This window comes from Haliotis cracherodii, unplaced genomic scaffold (genome assembly GCF_022045235.1).
Source record: "Haliotis cracherodii isolate W230 unplaced genomic scaffold, xgHalCrac1.p SCAF_20, whole genome shotgun sequence".
Taxonomy (NCBI): domain Eukaryota; kingdom Metazoa; phylum Mollusca; class Gastropoda; order Lepetellida; family Haliotidae; genus Haliotis; species Haliotis cracherodii.
The window spans coordinates 5,808,778-5,831,384 of record NW_027266276.1 but is presented as its reverse complement, the minus strand read 5'-3'; the positions used below and the strand labels follow the sequence as shown (position 1 = coordinate 5,831,384).

At 40.4% G+C, this 22,607-nt stretch overlaps 2 protein-coding genes across 3 annotated transcripts in view; both read right to left on the bottom strand.

Moving 5' to 3' along the window:
• Nucleotides 1-1,017: 1,017 nt before the first annotated feature.
• LOC139470149 (ASNSD1 upstream open reading frame protein-like) lies at nt 1,018-4,402 on the bottom strand. Of its 2 annotated transcripts, none has more exons than XM_071252447.1 (4): nt 4,263-4,402; nt 3,658-3,711; nt 3,294-3,369; nt 1,018-2,330 (listed from the first exon to the last, which is right to left on the bottom strand). In XM_071252447.1, the coding sequence occupies exons 1-4, from the start codon at nt 4,308-4,310 to the stop codon at nt 2,254-2,256; spliced, it is 255 nt and encodes an 84-aa protein (XP_071108548.1). In that variant the 5' UTR covers nt 4,311-4,402; the 3' UTR covers nt 1,018-2,253. The 2 variants fall into 2 exon arrangements, with proteins under 2 accessions (XP_071108548.1, XP_071108549.1); XM_071252448.1 differs by having other exon boundaries at nt 4,287-4,402.
• Nucleotides 4,403-5,306: 904 nt separating this feature from the next.
• LOC139470247 (vacuolar protein sorting-associated protein 41 homolog) overlaps nt 5,307-22,607 on the bottom strand; it is a 29,660-nt gene continuing 12,359 nt past the window's right edge. Inside the window, exons 12-26 of the mRNA XM_071252582.1 lie at nt 22,400-22,515; nt 21,700-21,756; nt 20,755-20,898; nt 19,710-19,802; nt 17,575-17,702; nt 16,747-16,794; nt 16,104-16,242; nt 15,647-15,697; nt 14,236-14,428; nt 13,395-13,535; nt 12,655-12,791; nt 11,259-11,358; nt 10,769-10,813; nt 9,096-9,172; nt 5,307-8,448 (exon numbers count right to left, since the gene is read on the bottom strand). Of these exons, the coding sequence (XP_071108683.1) occupies nt 8,383-8,448; nt 9,096-9,172; nt 10,769-10,813; nt 11,259-11,358; nt 12,655-12,791; nt 13,395-13,535; nt 14,236-14,428; nt 15,647-15,697; nt 16,104-16,242; nt 16,747-16,794; nt 17,575-17,702; nt 19,710-19,802; nt 20,755-20,898; nt 21,700-21,756; nt 22,400-22,515 (1,535 nt within the window). The 3' untranslated portion in view covers nt 5,307-8,382. The remainder of the gene's footprint in view (nt 8,449-9,095; nt 9,173-10,768; nt 10,814-11,258; nt 11,359-12,654; nt 12,792-13,394; nt 13,536-14,235; nt 14,429-15,646; nt 15,698-16,103; nt 16,243-16,746; nt 16,795-17,574; nt 17,703-19,709; nt 19,803-20,754; nt 20,899-21,699; nt 21,757-22,399; nt 22,516-22,607) is intronic.

Here is a 22,607-nt window from a genome sequence, read left to right as displayed (position 1 = left end):
ATCCGAGCAACCCGTGAAGATCCGAGCAACCCGTGCTTCTTGTAAGAGGCTACTGTGAGGATCAGTTGTTGTACTGAATATAACCAGGTGAGCTCCTGTGATGAAATAATCAGTTTGGTTGGTTGGTTCAACACTGCAGTCGGGATTATTTCAGTTGTATGATGGTGGTCAGTAAATAACTGAGTATGGACCAGAAAATTCAGTGATCAACAGCACAAGCATCTTTTCAATAAAATCTGATACGACAACAAACATCAAACAAGTCAGCCAGTCTGACCACACGATCCCATTAGTTGCCTCTTTAGACACAATATTTACGGAGTCTTAATAACTTGTCAGTCATGGTGTTTTCATACATACACACAAATGATACAGAGGGAATGAGGCATACTCTACATGTCGCACGTGTAGGTGTGTACCGAGTCCTTCCTGTCACGCAGCATGCATAGGGAACCTGAAAGTGCTGTAAAGAGTTGCATCCCTTTGTCATGGTAGGATATGCTGATCTTCGGTCAATCCTAGTTTCAACCTTCATTTTCTACATTTACTTTGTGGTTTCCCTTAAAACGTAAACAATCACAACCTGCTTAACTTTTTATTTTGTTTATTTTAACGCCACGCTCAGTAATATTCCAGCTAAAAGACGGTCGTCTGTAAATAATCAAGTCTGGACCAGACAATCAAGAGATTGATATAATGAGCATCAACTCATGCAACTGAGATACATTGACATGCATCAACGAAGTCAGCGAGCCTGACCACCTGTTAGTTAACTCTTACAACAAGCATAGATGCCTCTGAGGACAAGCATGGGCTGCTGAAGACCTATTCTACCCCGAATCTTCAAGACTATAACTTTTGAAACTCACAAAAGGGGCTTACATGCAATGAGCGATTCTTCACATTCAAAACTGAATAAATCCAATGTGCTCAATCTTACAAATCAACATGGCAGACACAGCAGGCTAATAAATGATATCGGACAGACGTCATCACAGACAAACAATTTCATGCCAACAAGTCTTTAATATCAAAATGTACAAACAGTCTTCGCTACACACATCCGTGTTTGAATTCACATGCTGAGAGTTTGCTGACAGCCACAACATCATGGATCTGTTTTCTGTTTAATGCCACACTCAGCAATATTACAGCTATAAGACGGCAACCTGTAAATAATAGTCAGGACCAGACAATCAAGTGATTGACATCATGAGCATCATTGCTTCCCGATTATTAGTTTGGAAACGGAATGAACCGAGTAATCCTGAATGATTCATAGAACTTACCGGTATATCAAAAACGAGAAAAGAAACGAATTACTAATCTGAAAATATATCATTCATGAAGTTTGTTTTGTATGTTTGTTGTTTAACCCCGCACTCGGCAATATTCCAGCTATAAGACGACAACCTGTTAATGATTGACGCTGGACCAGACAATCCAGAGATTGATAACACCTCGATTGGGATATGATAACATGCAATCAACCAGGTCGTCGGGAATGTCCACCCAATCCATGTAGTCGCCTTTAACAACAAGCATAGGTTGCTGGGATCTATGTTCTAACCCTGAGTCCCCATGGGTCAGATCATGGATGTGTGGCCCAAGCCTATTTCACCCAAGTGACTTGATAACTTCTGAACTGACACCCCCAGTGTCACATGGAAGAAAGGTAATTAGAGGCTTTACAGAGCAAATGATTGAGCACCACACAACACATGTAACCATGGCAACATGACACACCGCAAATACATGCATCACTTGTACTGTTGCAAAGAGTACATTAAACATGGACTCATCCAGTCATTACTGAAACAGCGACAAACTATCTTGCTGAAGGATTGGTTTGTTTGTTTGTTGTTTAACGCAGCACTAGGCAATATTTCAGTCAGATGATGGCAGTCTGTAAATAATCGAGTCTGGATCAGACAATGCAGTGATCGATATCATGAGCATTGATCCACACAATTGGGATACGATGACGTGCATCAACCAAGTTAGCAAGCCTGACCACCTGATCCCGTTAGTCGCCTCTTACAACAAGCATAGTCAGTCGCCCTTATGGCAAGCATGGGTTGGTGAAGACCAATTTTAATGCGTTGCTTCTCAAACAGCACCAAACTCTTTCTTGGACAGGCACACACTGTTTTGTTGATATTCGAGGTACATGTCTCGATAAGGAAAATCCAAGTGTACTTCATTGATGACATCATCAGTTCCCCCGATCTCCCATCTCCCAGTGCATCATGGTCACCTTCCCCCATCCTGCCCCCCACCACTTAGTCTCTCCATGTCCTTGTACTCTTCAACCAGACTGTCCATGGTCTCTGTAAAATACAGCAGTTCCACGCATCATACAACTTTAGCATTTCACGAGAAGCAAACCTCTCAGAATACACATCAGCCCTAGTCACTCACCACCCAGTTGGAGGTTTCCAACACAAAAGATGATAATTCAAGTGGATAATAACCGGGATTTACCTCACATGAAATCATGCATCATATAAACTCACTGATAAAAGAAACGTGAATACAATATATGTTGGTTAATACAGTCAAGTCTTGTTAATCCAACAATCAGCTTTATCCGACACTAATAATGTGAACCGATTATATCAATGACATTTAGATCTGTTAATCCGACAGCTATGGAGATTGCATGATTAGAAAACATTCCGCTAACAATGGAACATAATATGAATATTTCATTTTTTCATCACAATGTGTTTGTATCGTTATCTATCATGTAGTTGTCCTATTTTCAATCACGAACGTTGATACTACTTAATTTCGTTTATCCGACATACTTGTTAATCCAACATAATCATATGCAACCAACCGTGTCAGATTAATGGGACTTGACTGTCTGAGAAGAATTACTCATATTCAAGAGACATTAGATTGGTTTGATGCACAAACGAACATACCAATATGTTGTGTGAACTGATGCTCATGACCGCATTACATGTGACGTCATAGATCCATGACTCTTGATGCTCCATTTGTCTCATGCAGGATTAGTGTGTAATGTTTGGAAATTGTGTGCAACATATCGTGATAAGAATAAAGACACACAGTGGTAACACTTGACCGATTGTTAGTTTTGACATAAATTTGTACACATTGGCAACATCTCTTCTTAATGTACATACTTCTCAGTATGTTTCTATGGTAGGCGGTTCTTTTCGCGGTGAGTACACATGTATGCATAAAACTGCAAAATGGATGCAAAAAGTTCCTCCAAGTTCACATTCTGTGTTCTGCTTGTTGCCAAGGTTACAAAAACTTACTTTTTGACTGAGCCATTTCTCTGTCAGCTGAAGACAGAAAAAAGATGCTGCAGTTCTGCTGTTGCTTGTACACCCTCTGAAACAGACAGCACACGTGAAAGAGGGATTTGCCCCACTGTGTTTCTAGATTTGGGACTACACACTGGTAACAAGCATGTCTTGCGATTATTAACTGTAAGATTGTTGTCACATTTCAATTCTACCATGTTCCAGAAATGTCCCTTTTAATTTTTTAATGGGTACTGGGACAGTCAAGTGCACTGAAGTGAGGTGAATAACCAGCTTCTGTATTGAATTTGATTAATTCCTAACACAAACTCACGTAATCATGATACTACCATGATTACCAACTCCAAATACTTACAGCTCCTTTCCTGATTGACTTCAACTCATCTTGTAGAACCTTCTGCTCAGTAATCTGTATAAAATGAGATACCATGAAAACATGAATAAAATACAATTAGGCATCCAATCAACAAAACTAAAGGGATTATGAGGCCGGATTATTATTATAATTAAGCATCGTCATTCTTTTTCCATTTGCCATATTATTGAGCAATCATAGCGTTCACATATCAATAGTAACATCCTTACAGAGGCTGTACAAAATGTTGATATCTCAAATAAGAAATAAAGGACTCGTGGTCGTTGTTTACCATACAAAAAAAACACTGCAGGGAGAATAAACCACTCGGGGCTGTCGTTTATTTCTTGATTTACAATTAGATTCTTAGATTATAATTCTGTTGTTTGATAAGTCTTTAATTTATTTTCATGGTTATTGTTTCTCTGACTTCGATGTCATGTAGGCAAAATAAAATATGAACTTCATATGAAATGAATATTTCCTCACACTTCTCATGTGTCTACGGCCTCGTCGTTGGACTATTCTTGACATGATAAAAACGAAAGTCTTGTCTAACCTGAGAATACGTATTGCTTATATACTGCAGTAGTTTTAAGTAGTACCTTTGAATTAAGTTCCTGTTTTACCCTATTAGCTCCTGTATTAGACATTGCGTCAATATTTCACACAGCAAACATCAATCCGAAATTTGGGAGAGGTGTTTCATGTTAGTCTGCTGCAAACCTCGAGTTTACAATGTTTACAAGACATGGAAGTTAGAGTTGTCTGCCCTTGGTTTAATGTAAAAGTTAATTTGCAAAACACGGCTTTGGAACACTAATGATATATTTTCTAATTCTTTGCTGAAATTAGATTGTGAAATGAATGACATTGATGTGAAATCACTACCATTATTTTACATATTGGTATATGGATCATAATTTTTTTTAAAAGATGTCACAAATTATATTACTCAGTACCAAATTTGTAAATAGAACATAAGTATATATATACTGCCAGTCTTAGGGACTGGAAACATTCCTTGCTGTCTTCACAAGTAAATAGGGATGTCATTTTGCAGCGTCTCTCTGTTATGTCATTCAGATAGGATGTTTTTACCTTGCACTGTAGGGCAAAAAAAAGAGTACTGGTACAGTTCATTATTAGCATTTATTTTGTAAGAAATAATGGAGATCCTAAACATTGAAAAAAATATAAGCTGATTTCAGAGCACAATCAACCCCCTCTCTCTCTCTCTCTCTCTGTGTCCCCCCCCCCCCCCCCCCCCCCCGATGTTGAACTGTACAAGCAGAGTTTATATAGCTGCTATTTAGACACTACTGACTACAAGCCAGTACTTGTTTCAACCCCTTAATGCAGAGTGCCAGGCAGGGTAACAACAAGTATCCATAATATCTTTAGGTATGATGCAACTGGGAATCGAACTTCGCACTCTGCGAGCAGATGTTCTATCCACTAGCGGCGGTCTACAATGCAGGAACTATACGCAGTCTTATTTACAGTTGAATCGTGGTGACTGTGTATGTGATCGTTAATACATCCGGTCTCCATGTTTCTTTTCTCTCAAGCATTTGCCCACATAAAGAGAATAAATAAAAAACAGTACATTGATTATCATGAATTTATTCATATATATACACACATGATATTCATCACCGTAACAACGTTGTACACAATACTCATTATAGCTGGGACGATACACCAACTGCACGATCCGATACGTATCATGACATGTTGCTCATGATCCGATACGCATCACGACACGTTGCTCATGATCCAATACGTATCACGACATAGCTCATGATCCGATTCGTATCACGACACGTTGCTCATGATCCGATATGTATCACGACACGTTGCTCATGATCCGATACGTATCACGACACGTTGCTCATGATCCGATACGTATCACGACACGTTGCTCATGATCCGATACGTATCACGACATGTTGCTCATGATCCGATACGTATCACGACACGTCGCTCATGATCTGATACGTATCACAACACGTTGCTCATGATCCGATATTATCACGATAGACTTCTCACAATATTATAGCAAACATTTAAGGTATGAATCGATATTTATTACTTAGTGTACAACTGTGATCGATACTTGTATCGAGAAGTAATAAACTGTGATCCACCGATGCATCGATCTATCATCCCACCACTAATACCCATGCAGATCAGATAATCATATGCTGCATTCTTCACATGAAATATCTGAGAGATGTTCAAAAGAAAACCCTGATGACAATTCTCAAGAGTATGTCAATGAGCTTTGCTGAAAGTAATTGGTTTTCATGTGTTAACTTCTTAAATGTTGGTGGCTGTCAGAATACGATTTTCAAAAGAAACCATCATCACAAATCTTTGGGAGGAAATTCCGAAGTGATGCAGGTCTGAGACGTGTAACACTTTGGAGAAACCTACCAGCCTGGGGATGATGCTAATGAACTAAGAAACATAAGGGACCAGTCATTTATTATCGAGAGTGCGGGTCAAAGGGAATCACGGGAGGTCATAAAAAATAATACACATAATTGGGGAGTGTCATGAAAAAATGGACATTTTATAGATAACACATAAAGTTTGTTCTCTCTCCCTAGATCTCAGACATCAAATTTCAACTTGTTAATTTTCTTAATTTGCTAAGTGTCCAGGAATTCAGTTAAAATAACTCTTGATTGATTTCAGTCATCATAAAACATTATAAAACATTATGTAGTTCATATTCTTCATCTCAGTTTAGATTTCACGTCAAACAATTGCTTGAATGTTATCTGAACATGTCAGGAAAAGTCAGTAGCACTAAATCTATGTGTTTCATCATCTTCCCAAAGCAAGGGAGTGAACTGACTATAAAAGTCCAGTTTCCGCCCTTCCTGCACTAGGCTGGAATTTCAGTGGCTTTTATGAGTAATCTCCCTTCTATGTCCCTCCTATTGACCAATCAGATTCCACCTCTCATATCACTTGCATTTGCATCAAACAAAATGGCGGCACCCAGACCAGACGATCTGATCGGTAATCGAGATTGTATTGCAATAAAACGGGTCTTACCCAGGGAAGTGCATCAGATCACGTGAGCACTTTGATTAAAAACATGAAAAGATTTGGAAAATATCTGCTGACAACGAGTTGGCGGTGCACATGCTTTGCAAATCCTGCAGTCGACCGAAATCTGCATGCCAGTTGATGAACCTGATTTCAATTTCATTGCGCAATTTTGATTGGACTATACATAGACTCGTTAGTCCAACCAAAATATGACACCATAATACCAGCCTAGTTCGGCAAGGGTGGAAACTGTACTTTCATAGTCAGTTAACTCCCTTGTCTTGGGGAAGATGCACTTCATTTGCACAAACCAAATTAATCACAGAAGCTCTGCATGCAGTTGAGGACACACAGATGGATTTATACATTATGCAACAACCTCAAACCAATGTACAAAGGAAAGTAGCACACTGCACAGGGGACAATAAATGATACTACCAAGTTTGTTAACCTTCCTTGCATGAGAGTAGACAGCATTATAACCTTGTGTCCAGTAACAGTTTTTAAGGTCATTAAGGTGACTATGCTTGTTGTAAAAGGCGACTAACGGGATCGGGTGGTCAGGCTCGCTGACTTGGTTGATGCATGTCATCGATCCCAATTGCGTGGATCGATGCTCATCATATTAATCACTGGATTGTCTGGTCCAGACTCGATTATTTACAGACCGCCGTCATATAGCTGGAATATTGCTGAGTGCGGCGTTAAACAACAAACCAACCAACCAACCAGTTTTTACATAAAGTAACAACAGAGACAGGGAGATTTGTTAAAAAGGAAGCAATTCCTGTAAATCATTAAAGGAAGTTTGTCAGAAGGTCATCATCAAGGTCACCTCTCTCCACATATTCCTTCCATTCTGTATCTTGAACAGTTATCTTATAATGCGTTTTTCTCAAAGTCAGTTCCCAGTACTTAATGAGTGATCTGTGAGTATGGTTTTATGTCGCTCTTGGCAATATCGCAACAGCACTTCCGGCAGGTGTGCTTCACACATGAGGGAATCGAACCAGGGCCTTCAGCACGACAAGCAAATGCTTTAACCACAAGGCTACCCCACTGCCCTCTTTAATTTAATCCCCAAGGGGGAATCCAGGTTTTCATGGCTCCCCAGAATAGGCCATAAGAGACGAATTAATTGATCGGTTGGGCAGGCTTGTGACTTGGCTGATTGTATGTCATCCTGCCCCGAAGGCATGGATCTTTGCTCACAATAAGAATCACTGGGTTGACTTGTCTGGTATAGACACGATTTATTTACAGGCAACCATGACATAGTGGAGTGCGAGCTTAAACAATAAAAACAAAAACAAACAAACAATCTTTATATGATAAACATATATGCTTTCTTCATAATGTTTGTGATATCCTATCACATCTCATACACCAATGAGTTGTTCGAATAACCCAGGAATGATAACACGCTGTGAAATCTGGATGTTTTTCATGATGACTGAATGTCTGAATGTAACTATGGAAACATACACTATTTACCTACAACATATTACAGTGAAGTTAGACATCAGTAGGTAGTGTAAAGGTTCAATTTTTTCATATGTTGAATGTAACATGTAAGATCCAAATTCATAATCTGGGTTTTTAGGATAGAGGTTAGACAGATAGTCAGTAGTATATAAATAAGTTCTGAGGAAAGTATCATCACTTCATGTAGTGTTCTCTGGAACCAGGGCCTCTTTTGTTGCTGCTGCATATCTTACAATTTGTCTGAAAAAAAAGGAAATCACATTTTCAACTTGAGTGAGAGAGTGAGTATGGTTTTACGCCGCTTTTAGCAATATTCCAGCAATATCACGGCGGGGACACCAGAAATGGGCTTCACACATTGTACCCATATCGGGAATTGAAACCCGGGTCTTTGGCGTGACGAGCGAACGCTTTAACCACTAGGCTACCCGACCGCCCCATTTTCAACATTAAGTGAGTGAGTTAAAATTCATGTCATGTTAGTGGAATTTTGTAACTAGAATATATAATATGTTTGTTCTATGGTATTCTTTTTTAAATTCCTGTGAACAAAGGACAATAGAAAAATAACCTTTAACTTATTACAGATTTTCATTGGATTCCAGTTGAAAAACACATTTCACATTAAACTATATCATAACATACCAATATCAAATTCAGAGAGGGCGGTTTTCATTACAACTAATCATATCAAAAGACCTATGATTACAACAAAGGTAGAGATGGGTTTCATTGCCATTTGAATGTAACCAGAGAACAGCCACATCTTGTATTCATGTTAGAATCAACCCCAGGTCCTACGTGTAACAAGCAAAACACACCAACCACATTCCTACCTCAACCCTCTCGACTTATTAGTGGACAGGACAGGCTACTGAGGTACTTACCGCCCCGGCAGGGAGACAGTCTTCATGGAATGCATGATGGCAGAAATATGCATTGACGTTACTTGCATATCGCAAATCTGGAGGCAGAAGTAATTTCAATTAGACATTTAGACATTCTGCTTTCATAATATATGCTACTTCACCACTTTCATTGTCTATAACAAACAGTCAGCGAGTGAGTGAGTTTGGTCTTATGCCACTTTTAGCATTATTCCAGCAATATCACGGTGGGGGACACCAGAAATGGGCTTCACACATTGTACCCATGTGGGGAATCGAACCTGGGTCTTCGGCGTGACAAGCGAATGCTTTAACCACAAGGCAGTGTGCTTCTATAGCCGCTAGTCCAGTAAAATACTATTATACAATAGTACTGGTCCAGGCTTATGTTCATCACATGTGAACACTATACTATAGGAACTGTTGCATCAATAGATTTGCAGGTATTTGGTTTGAACGCAACATACAGTTTCATGTCGTCTACGTAAAATTATACCACGGTATCTAGCCATATTTCCATGAGGTGCTGTAGATAGTGGGAATACTACTGGGCCCATCAATCTTGAGGGAAGCCAAATTGTAGCCTTGTATCTCAGAAGTTACTTCAGCTATTAGAGCATGCTGGCATCTTCCCATCTTCTCAAAGCAAGTGCGTTAACTGACTATAAAAGTCCAGTTTCAACCCTTGCCGAACCCGGCTGGAATTCCGGAGTTACATTTTGGCTGGACTAACAAGTCTATGCATAGTCCAATCAAAATAGCTTAACAAACTAGACATCCGGTTAATAAACAACAATGACTTGATAAACAACATGGATTTAATGTGCAGATTTCTGTCGAAGCAAATGCAAGTGATATGAGGCCTGAAATCTGATTGGTCAAAAGAAGGTGAGGTGAAATGGGGCTTAACGTCGTGTCCAAGATTATTGCACTTATATAGCGACATGCATGTACGTGTGTGTTTGTGTGGCTGCTTGTACAAGTCCGGACTGATGCCGATTTATAGTGCTAGCACACTGAGATACCATGCCGCAGTTTAACATGAATACCCCACTCAGACACAGTATACTGACTCCGAGCCTACCAGTCCTTGGCTTAGCCCCTTAATGCCGAGTGCCAGACAGGGTAACAACAAGTACCATCTTTTAACATCTTTTGGTTTGACGCGGTCGGGGATCGAACCCAGGACCTTCTGCTCTCCGGGCGGACGCTCTACCACTAGACCACGGAGGCGGTCCTTGGTCAAAAGAAAGGGACATAGAAGGGATGTAACTCATTATAGCCCTTGATGACGCTACGATCGAACCCAAAAATTACAGCTAAGTTCGGCTAGGGTGGAAACTGAACTTTTACAGTCAGTTAACACCCTTGCCACGGGAAGATGGCATCTTCCGGAAATATATGACCTTCACAAATCAAAGACACACCACAGATTCCAACCTCATATGTAATCTGTCCAGGATACTATGGTCTATGGTGTTGACATGGAGAATCGAAACTGGGACTGAGTGATGAGCAAATGCTTCGTCCACTCAACTATCCAACCACTCCACTGCAAGCATAAATCACTGGGGACCTACAACCTCGTCATATGACAAGAGTGAGTTTCGTTATAAGCTGTAGCCATACAGAGACATTTAGTATTTAGTCTGGGAACACAAGGAGGTACCTACCATTCACAATCAGCTGCTGGTGGCAAATCGGACACACCTGCACATCTGTAGAGATAAAAAGATCCTTAAGTGTCTTGTTTTTATAACCATTAACACATATTAAATCACACTCAAATCAACTACAGTTTTGAACTACAGGTGCCAAAGGATTGTATAAATCATGAAAACACCACCACTTAAAAGTAAACAATGAATATGTTTCATATATAAAAGTAAACAATGAATATGTTTCATATTTAAAAGTAAACAATGTTTCATATATAAAAATAAACAATCAATATTTTTCATATATAAAAGTAAACAATCAATATGTGTCATATATGAAAGTAAACAATCAATATTTTCCAAATCACCCTCTGTCAACATTTTTTGATAAAATAGGCTTTCCTGATATGGCCACAAATACTGGGTAAAATTCAGGGAATTAATTAATTCACACAGATTGGAAAATTTAATATTAAATTATTAAATGACCCAGCTCCATACTGACCATCAACAAACACTCCTTTCTTCATCGTGCGAACCAGTCTGTCCATCAGATTAAAGCTGTCAGCAACAAGGATCTTCCGACACCCCTCTCGGAGAGATATCTGAATTACAAATACATGGCAGTGAACAACTCCACCTCTATCAGCAAAAATATAAAAATCCTAATACTTAAAAACAATGTGATCCAATATAGCACACAGTTTCTTCCCTTTAAATGCGCACTGCTTTACTGCACATCTCGTGTTATGGTCATGGCAGCAATAGGAGTGTGAATGCTTGTTTATGTAGGTCGACCCTTTCCCAGGTTGAAGGTACACAACTGTTTATCTGGTTACATACTAGTTTGAACAAGCAAAAAAAAAAAAACACCGCCCATCCGCACTTTATTTTCAAACGTCATTTCCTGAGAACCAATTCTTTTATTTTTTTAATCCTCAAACTACCTGTGTTCTAAATGGCCTACACACAAAATATCAGTAGGGACAGGACTAATGTCAGCCTGTTTCAAAGCATGGGAGTCACGAGAGCAAAGTGGGCTTGTAGTTACTGGTCTTGCCTCTGTAAGGTCTAAAGAGACTGGGTTTCCATTGTTGATACTAACGATGACTATTGTCTGTATCATCAAGTTATTTATTGAGGTCCTGAAGATACAGTCACAGTTATCTGTCCTTAAATACTGAAATATTAAACGTATTGAAGACTCATTAGGGAGACTTAATGCAAGTCTGTGACAATGGTTGCTGTGAAGACTGTTACACTGAAGCTCAGTGGATTACTGTCACTGGCTTTGTTCGACAACTCGGAAAGGAAAGGTTGGATTTGAAGGTTTATTTAAGAATAAACGACGAGTGGGAGTTGTTTATCGTACAATAACACATGATAAACAACTCACACTCATCGTTTATTTCTTATGTGAGATATCAACATTATGTACAGCCTCTTTAAGTACACACTTTAAAAATATTTCCCCGTATTTAAATAATGACGACTCCCTGAATCGAAACTGACCACAGCAGTGTCGGACAAGTCCATTTTGTGAACAGGGTTTGGTCCTTCCCGCATATTCCCACAATTCTCACATTGATTATCTGTTCCTGTTCTCTCAATACTGATTGTCAAATCCTCCCACTTTTGGATGCGATCGTTGGCCACTGTGTTAATCTAGTTTGCCCAATTAAATCTATGGGGAACAACTAACTCACTCAACACTTCCCCCTAGAAAATAACAATGTCCAGTTTACGACGTCATCAAGTTGCGAGCGTATGTTCGAATCTCCAGAAATAGAAGAATGTCTTATCGTAAAATAAACCACCCTTTATTCACTGTTTTTGCGATTTATCGGGTATCTTATATTAGAGATTACGATACTTCAATTTGCTTGCAAAGATTGTACTACCTGCAAGTTATAGTCCTGCAGGATCTTGACAAGGGAGTCTCTGAGTGACGGAATCTCCATGCCCTTCTCTATACGGCTGATGACCTTGATAGGGTCAATGTCCGCCCCCACGTTCTGTAGTAAAGCTGTTATGAACTCTGGAAAAACATAAACAAATAATTGATCCCACACAACACTATTCACCGATACGCGGATTCTTACAGTTTGCACATTGATTTTTCGATTCATACCTCAATGAACCCCCCAGAATACACAGTCAATCCTTAAATGACTATCGTAGGTTGCTGTAGCAACACAAAATGATATGTTACATAGTATTTTATAAGTTTTCAGAACAATACATGAGGTTTGTCCTTCACGACGACACAACACTCCAGACGATAGCGAACAGATCTTATTCGCCTCTTACAATGAGCACTGAATTTAGTAAGCATCTAAGGGCAGATAGCTTTAGCTGCACTATTTAACCAAGGCTCTAACTACACTGAATACTTGTATTTTAGGGGGTAGGTTGGGTAGCCTAGTGGTTAAAGCGTTCGCTCGTCACGCCGAAGGCCCGGGTTCGATTCCCGACATGAGTACAATGTGTGAAGCCCATTTCTGGTGTCCCCCGCCATGATATTGCTGGAATATTGCTTAAAGCGGCGTAAAACCATACTCACTCACTCACTAACTCACTCACTCACTCACTCACTCATGTATTTGAGTATCTAAGGGAAGATAACTGTGAGTGTACGAACTTGGCTTGTCCATGGAGTAGTTGATAAGATCCTCCCACAGATCCTCGTCCACCTGCTCCTTACAAAACTCTATAGCATGGTTGACATCCTGCAACTCCGTCATGATCAGCGTCAGCGCTTGCCGCACATTCCCCATACGACCTGAAACACACACACACGCTCTGGTCGAGTCGTAACTCAAGTACATTAATGATACAACACTTTAAGGAAAAAATGTGACTTTGTTTATTGGAAGACTATGTTTGTAGGTTTATGTATTTGAAAAATGGTGCTTGGTGCTAATTTCTTTGTATATGGTACCATATACAACGAAGTAAGTTGTATAAAATGTCAGTTGTACTTAATTACGTAAATCAGCTATACATACTACTGGGACAATACACAGATGTATCGCTGGATCGCGATTTTTTTACTTCTCGATAAAAGTATCAATCACAATTGCACACTAAGTAAAAAGTATCGATTCTTACCTTTAATGTATTCTTTCATAAATGTTACACCAAACACATTACTAGTGAAAATGAGTAGTGAATATATAAATGTTTTTATCCATTGTGCCATACTTGACACTGCCAACTGTAAATTGTTAGTGTGCCAGGTATTTGGCCATCTTGTCTATGAAAAAGATGGCTTACGCACCACAGATAAGAGCACATGCAAGTATCGTGATACGTATCTGATCATGAGCAAGGTGTCATTATACGTATCAGATCGCACAGTTGGTGTATCGTCACGGCCCTGTGATTGACAGGATTCGCAGGACTTGTATTCAACTAAGCTTGAATACAAGTCCTGTCAATCACTGTTTGCAATAATCTCCAGGTTTTAACTGAAAACATACCGAGAAGAAACACTTGTTCCCTGACAAAGCTCCTGGCTTCACACTCTTCCAGCGCCATCTGCAGGGGGTAGGACTCACTACGTCGCAGAAAGGGGAGTAACTTAGGTCGGTCAAACTCTGCATACAGCTTCACCATCTTCCCATGATGCTCTTGGGCAGAGTTCATGTCCTTCTGAATCAGCTGATCCAGGTACTGGAGAAGACGATGCACATATTGTGAATCAAACTCAATTTGTCTGTGATAAGCAATTACACTGTTCACTAGGCTTCCTGACATTCCCATGAAGATCTGAGTGAGTGAGTAGGTGGGATGTTACGTCGCTTTCAGCAATATTCCAGTAATATCAGGTGGGAGACACCAGAAATGGGCTTCATAGATTGTACCCTTGTCGGGAATCAAACCCAGGTCTTCAGGCGACGAGCGAACGCTTTAACCACTAGGCTACCCGACCGTACCCCACAATCAGGGTAATGCATTTGTCTTTAGTTGCTTTAGGCGACCTACCGTGGCTAATGGTAATAAACATCTTTTAGAATATAAGAGAACTTACTATATATACTGACTCCATGCTGACTAGTCCTTGTTTTATCCCTCTTATGCTGAGCCCCAGGCAGGGTAACAACAAGTACCATCGTTTAACGCCTTTTGGTACGAGGCATGCATTTCGAATCATCACCCACGATCAGTGTTACATAGATGTACATGTCTCATGCCACTGTAAAATAATTATGTTCTATTCACTACCATCTCTACGTAATGTGTTGAACATCAGCAATGAATATCTGTATAATGCTCTTTCCTAGAAAGCGGGGTCGGGATCTTGGACCCCGATTACAGCGGTATAGCGAGGAATCACTGTTCCATCTTTTAGTGTCTTTTGGTTAATGCTGCTTGGGAACAAACCCATAACTTCCGCTCTCCAGGCAGACGCTCTATCCACTAGACCAAAGAGGCAGTCACAAAGAATATGAATACCAAATAAAAAACAATGAAGACTGTTAGCATGGTTACACATTATCTAAACAGTCACATATTACCAAACTAAATGGCCACATGAAATGGTCCAAATTATTTGAATAATTTTGTTATAGGTGAATGCTACATATAAACATGCATTTGCATAAAAATACTGCCAAAAAGTACACTTTTTAGTAAAGGCTAGATTACTCCTTGTTTTGATCCTAGTCAGATTATGCTCTAGCAACTTAGGTCATCATGCCAATGTGCAGAGTTGCATCCCTTAACCAGACCAGGATCTGCTGATTCTGGATACAAAACCAACATTCAACCTTTGTTTGTTCACTTTGAGCTGACAGGCAGTGATTTAACAAAATATTGTCGAAAGCAGCAGTAAAACCCGAATCATTTGCACTCTTCTCTGAATGCGACACACTGGAAGCTGAAACTCACCACATAGAGGTACCGGGGTGTCTTGTCCAGTTGTTGTACGACCTTCGACACCTGCAAACGAACCATTTATTTATTGTGTCTATCCTGGCAAAAGGGCATTCTATTATTTGGAATTTTGTCAAGAGATTTCTGAGAGTAATCTGCCCTTCTCAATATTTGCTCTCTATTGTGTGCAAACCATTACAGACTTGTATGCCTGTCCTTTGCCAGTGTGTATGACTCTTCAACAAGTTTGCTTGTGGGGAACTTGACAAGTAAACGTCAATTGAGGATAAATTCATAAATACATGAGTACAGGAAAACGAAAAAAGGTTTGACACAGACAAGATCCGACTGCAACTATTGAAATCAATGTTTATTTATTATCTTCGTTATTTCAGTCATCTATCCTCCTACACTAGATCATCATGCAGGCCTCTCTACTGCTGCAGGGTGAGGGACATCACATCCAACTCACCGGGACTTTGGCCACGTTGTCCAGCAGCATTTTGCAGGCCTGATCCTGATCGAACTGCATCAGCTGCACGATCTTGTCACTGATGGAGTCAAACAGGTCGTGCTTGTGGATCAACTGGAACACATCCTTGTGCTTCAACCTTGTCAGAAACATCACAATGCACATTATGCAAAGGATAGTGAGTGAATGAATGTTGTTTTACAATATGCTAGTTATCCCATGGCACTCTCATGGTAATACGAGTAAGGCTTCACACTGTACTAAGAGTTATCCCCCTTATTCCACTCTGTAATAAGAGTTATCCCCCTGTTGTTTCACACTGTACCTTGTTGCACTCTGTTATAAGAGTTACCCCCCTTATTCCTCTCTACAATAAGAGTCATCCCCCTTGTACCACACTGTAATAAGAATTACCCCCCTTATTCCTCTCTACAATAAGAGTTATCCCCCTTATTCCACTCTGTAATAAGAGTTATCCCCCTTATTCCACTCTGTAATAAGAGTTATCCCCCTTGTTCCACACTGTACTAAGAGTAAGTCCCCTTGTGTCACTCTAATAAGAGTTATACCCCTTGTTTCACACTGTACTAAGAGTAACTCCCCTTGTTCCACAGCACATGTGACTATATTCAGTGTTACTCACCTCAGGTAAATAGCCAAAGCCTTGTCAAAAGCCCTCTGACATGCATATCTGAAAGTAATAAGGTTGAAACTGATTATCAACCAACACAAGCTTGCACATCAAGAAATATGAAGCCATTAAGATTGACATTGCTGCAGGAAAGTCATTTGTGTCAGAAATCAGAATCATGATCTTTGTCAAATATCCCACATTATTAGTGTGATGTATAAGAAAACCATAATCAATCTTACATTGAAACTGTGATATGTCTTGACACTGTGGACATGACACACAATATACAGACATAAAGTAAAATGGCTTGAGATCTCACACACAAAAAGTCAATAAAGAGTAGATTATAGTTCATTTTCATACCAAGTAACGACCTCTCATAGAATCATTGATCATTGTTTCTGATCATTGGATAAATTACTGCTATGAACAGAATTGTTAGAGTCCTAATAGAAACCAAAATTCAAGAACGAGATCAATTAGAGTGAGTGAATTTTGTTTGACACCTAATGGACACACGAAACACAGTCACACGACACACAACACAGTCACAAGACACACAGTCACACACATGACACACAGTCACACACACGACACACAGTCACACGACACACAGACACAGTCACACAGACACAGTCACACAGGACACACAGTCACAGTCACATAGACACAGTCACACAGTCAAACAGACACAGTCACACATGACACACAGTCACACACGACACACAGTCACACACGACACACAGACACAGTCACACGACACACAGTCACATGTCACACAGTCACACGACACAGTCACACAACACAGTCACACAACACATTGTCATCCTGACTTACAGTTGTCCCAGGCACTGAAGGAGGTCCCAATTGTTGCGATCTCGGTCGAGTTTTGTCAGCACGGCATTGATGATCGTCTCTATACTGTACAGATCCTGGGGCCACTCTTTGATCAGCTGGTAGAACCTCTGTTAGAACGCAATAAAGTAATTATTTAATCTTCATCCAAATTTTAAAAATGAAGCTTTTATTTCTAAAATCTTAATTCTCTTAAACAAACTGTTCAATGCATCCTTGTAGATTTTGTTAATACTTCATGGTTTGTACGTATACCACGTTCCTACATCACCGGTGAACACGGTATGGTATTTTCAATATGGCTGGCATGGGGACCATACTCAAAATCGGACAGGCACTAATCAAGCAAGTATCAGAGACATCATCGGTGGGATCATCCATGCAACATTTCAGCTTCACATACACGGGGGTTAAAGAGGAGAAGTCGAAAATGTGTTTCAGGGGAGGTGTCAAAAATATTAGGACTCATTGATGGACAACACGCCACAACATAAGCTCACTTGACATTTAGCCAGGTGAGCTAAATAGTTGTACATGCTGTGCATCACACTCCTCAATATTACAGCTCCACTGTTCACATACCCTCCAATCACAGTCTGATCTGAAAAAAACTTCCCATCACAACTAACTAAAGAGTGTGAGTGAGTTTGGTTTAACGCCGCTTTTATCATTATTTCAGTTATATCACAGCGTGTCAGCTTAATGTGGGAAGAAAGCCCGAACTGATGCAGGTCTCAGACATTTACCACTTCGGTGAAACCCACGAGTACGGGTATGGTGCTGACAAACCTAGAAACATAATGGGGGCGAACCGGGATTCGAACCCACAATCATAGGTTTCTGGCATGCCCAAGCGACTCTGCCCAGCGAATCGTGGCGCCTTAGACGACTGGGCCACCCGTGCCCCTCTAACTAAAGAAGACTAAACAAAAAATAGTCTTGGTTCTCAGACACTGCCCGCATCATCATAAAGTCTGCTACAGGTTTCGTTTATATTTCCATTTTCCAATTATTTTTTTAAAACTATGCAATCCAATATCGCACACAGTTACTTCCCTTTACATGCACTGTGCTTCACTGCGAATCTCGTGTCATGGTCATGGTGGCAATAGGAGTGTGTATGCTTGTTTTTGTAGGGAGGCTTTTTCCCGGGTTGATGGCACACTACTGTTGATTTGGTTACATACTAGTTTGAACAAGCCAACAAAAACAAACACCAGCCGCCCGCAATATATTTTTAAAAGCCATTGTCTGAGAAACAATTCTTTTATTTTTAAGCTTTATTATTAACTAGTTATTTACTGGCTGTCTATGTGACAATGCCAGTAGCAAGGTTAAATACTAGTCTAAACAAGAGTCATCAGGAGTTGACATATCCCCCGGTCTGGTGCAATTCTGAAATTGACCCTGCCTACTTATACCCCCCTTTTGGTTCATTCCCATTGGATACCTTCAGGTCAGTGAAGGAAAAAACAATGCTGTTCAGTTCTTTTCAAAGTCCCAAATCATCAAAAGGCAGCATCTTCCCAAGGCAAGGGAGTTAACTGACTATAAAAGTCCAGTTTCCACCCTTGCCGAACTAGGCTGGTATTATGGAGTTACATTTGGAGTGGACTAACGAGTCTATGCATAGTCCAATCAAAATCACACAACGAAATCAAAATTTTTTGGAAACTATCTCGCAGTTTTCGGTCGATTGTATTATTTGAAAAGAAATTAAAAGTCAGTTAACTCTCTTGCCTCGGGGAGATGAAAGGCAGCATCTCACCACGAGACTCATCTGTATAGCAAGTATCAACAAGAAATATTGAATGGTTTAGGAGTTCTGCTCCAGAAATGGAAAACGGACAGCGGATGGACAGACATGCTGATCTCAAAATCCCCCAATTTTTCAAACCGGAGGGATAATAAAAGGCAACGTTTTCTTGACAAAATTTGTAATACATTTCACTGGCGGAATTTGGTTAAAATTTTGTGAAAAGTCTAATGGTTGGCATCTCAGTACACCCAAACTCATCCACAGGATTCCAGATCAGCGAAGGAATTGAAGAGAAGTGATGGAGCTCAACAGGAAGGTGTCTGAGGATGGTTATTTTCTGTTTGATATTCTGACTTACCTCAGTGTCTACCTGTAGGAACTCATTCAGCACCATCTCATATATAGCCGGGTTGAGCTTCGGGTCTCCACGGGGCAGGTAGGTCGCTATAGCCTACAGCAAGGGAGACAGTTGCACATCAACACAGTCACACACAATACATCATTTTTTGATGTCATCCTATTGTGTGTTTTCTTTCAGAATATAATATTAGATTTTGAGGGGTATAAGTAGTGATTTCTTTCATGAATACATGCTTTCTGTCTGACATGACCTACAGGGTACAATGACAGATATACACACCAACACAGTCAAACACAGACAGAACTGTGGACTAACATACCATATTCGACGTAATAAGTGCCCTGCTTGAATAAGTGCCCACGGCGATATTTGCTAATGTATCTGCTAGCGAACAATCCCAATTAGCACCCCTTCCAATTGATCAATGTACATAAGACTTATTTATTCGTGTATAATACACACTCATGTGTTATATGCACCCTTATTTATGGGCAATTAAATTCTGGAAAATATATCTGTCGTGTATAATCTGCACATACTCAGGCTGTAAGCATAAACCACTAAATTTACAATCTTTCAATTCTGTTTTGTTTTCTCACCAAAGTTATATTCTAATAAGAGCCCCCTATTCTTCTAATTTTGAGAGTGCCCTGGGTGCTTGTTACGTCGAATACTGTATTCTGAATCTTGGCCACTGATACAACAGCGTACAGTATACAATCTCAGAGTGACAGTTATCTGGCAAGATAAATGTGTCTGTCGAATATCCTCTCCATATTTTACTATCATATTGAGTCTACTTGGTCACTTAGAGACGTGAAGATCCAGGGTAGAATAGGTCTTCAACAATCCATGCTTGCCCTAAAAGGGGACTATGCCTATCGTAAGAGGTGACTGATGGGATCAGGTGGTCAGGCTTGCGGACTTGGTTGATGCATGTCATCGTGTCCCAATTGGGTGGATTAATGCTCATTATGTCAATCACTGGATTGTCACTATGGTGAGATTCTCCATATCGTCACAGCAAAGAAAAGATGCTTACCTTCAATTGACTTATTTTGGCGAACTTGTAGACCTCATCTTCCCATAATTCCTTCTTCTTGCCGAGGATCTTCACACAGAGTCGACCAGCATCGTCATAGCAGCGCTCCTCCAACAGATAGTTCAGATACGCACGACCGATGCCCTGAAATAATAATAACTCTGTTTATAGTGCACTATATTCCAATCACGAAGTGAATGTTATGGTACTACACTATCATTACCCCGGTCAATGGATCATTGTGCACTCCAATTTCATTCTCAGCTCCCTGGGGAGTCTATGAAGCACAAGAAGACACATTGCTATCGCTTTCTACTGGGTACCATTCACTGCTAAATGAACAGATACATATTTTGAACAAAGTCACTTGCCTATGGTGACAGCATATGTGCTACATGTGCTTCTGGACCCCAGAAACCGAAGCCCTAGAAACTCTTGAAAGAAGCTTCTTGTACTGGGCCGGACTAGTGATGGTTTTATAGAGCCAGCCCACTGAGATATCATGCAGTTTAAAATGAATACCCCACTCAGATACAGTATACTGACTCCGAGCCAACCAGTTCTTGTTTTAGCCCCTTTATGCCGAGCGCCAGACAGCGTAACAACAAGTACCATCTGTTAATGTCTTTTGGTATAACGCCGCCGGGGATCGAACCCCGGACCTTCCGCTCTCCAGGCGGAGGCTCTACCACTAGACCACGGAGGCGGTCTAAATAACATAAGTGTATAAATGCTATAACTGATTTCTAATTATCTTTTTAGCCCCTTACAGCCAAACGTCAGACAGGGAAACAACAAGTAGGACATGGCAAGGGGATACAACCACTGACCTTCCACCCTCCAGAGAGACGCTATCTCCACTATCCACTAGACCATGGAGACAGTTTACTTATTCTGGCCAAGATTCCTGCAGACTTACAGACCTTGTCTCCTCCCATTCCTCACCTCGTATGTGTGTCTCTTGAGTTCCTTGCTGTGTTCCGACGCTGCTGCCATGGCTGCCTAAATTGTGTAAAAAATACTAACATTACTTGGTTTATATTTTTAAAAAAGACTATTAAGAGTTTTAATATATTTTCATGGTATTTACAGGCACATTCAACTTAGTCTTATCCAAAGACTCTCCATTCCAATCAGGCATTGTTTCCAACAAATCCCCACTTTTGTAGACCAGTGGGTGTGTGACTATTGTTTTACCTCACAGACAGCTGTAATGATAGCATTAGTGAGTATCTTCCAAATTTGGTGTGTACTGATAAACAGTCAGCTAGGTCACACATAGGGCTGGGACGGGTAACTTGGGTTGGGTGGTGACTGAGTAGGACCCGGGGACCCGGGCAGGGTCAGGTAATAGGGGTGCGGGTACCCGGGTAGTACATTTGGACTCGTCCCAGCCCTAGTCACACGTGTCTCCATTTTAGCTGTTGTGCTTGTTTACAACACATTCAGCAATATTCCAGCTACATGACGGCGGACTGTAAATAATCAAGTCGGGACCAAACAACACAGTGATCGATATCATGAGCAAGCATGGGATATTTGGACCTATTCTCCAGAAATCCTTCAGCCAAGCATGGGACATGGATGAACAAGTTTGCTTTAGAATACTCAAAGGGTTATGAATACAAACTGTGTAAATACGAACCTCAAACTGCTCGTGTTCCAACAACCACGTGATGTGATCATCCTGGTCACGGAGTCGCGCCAGGACAATGTCTTTTGGACTGACGATGTAGAACAAGTTCTCCTCCACAATACTCTCTGCACAACAAACACAGAATTATTCCACTGTCTGTAGAGGATGTGCCACCGTTGATGATACAATTTTTCTTCCCCCTTATAAACAGTGAGTG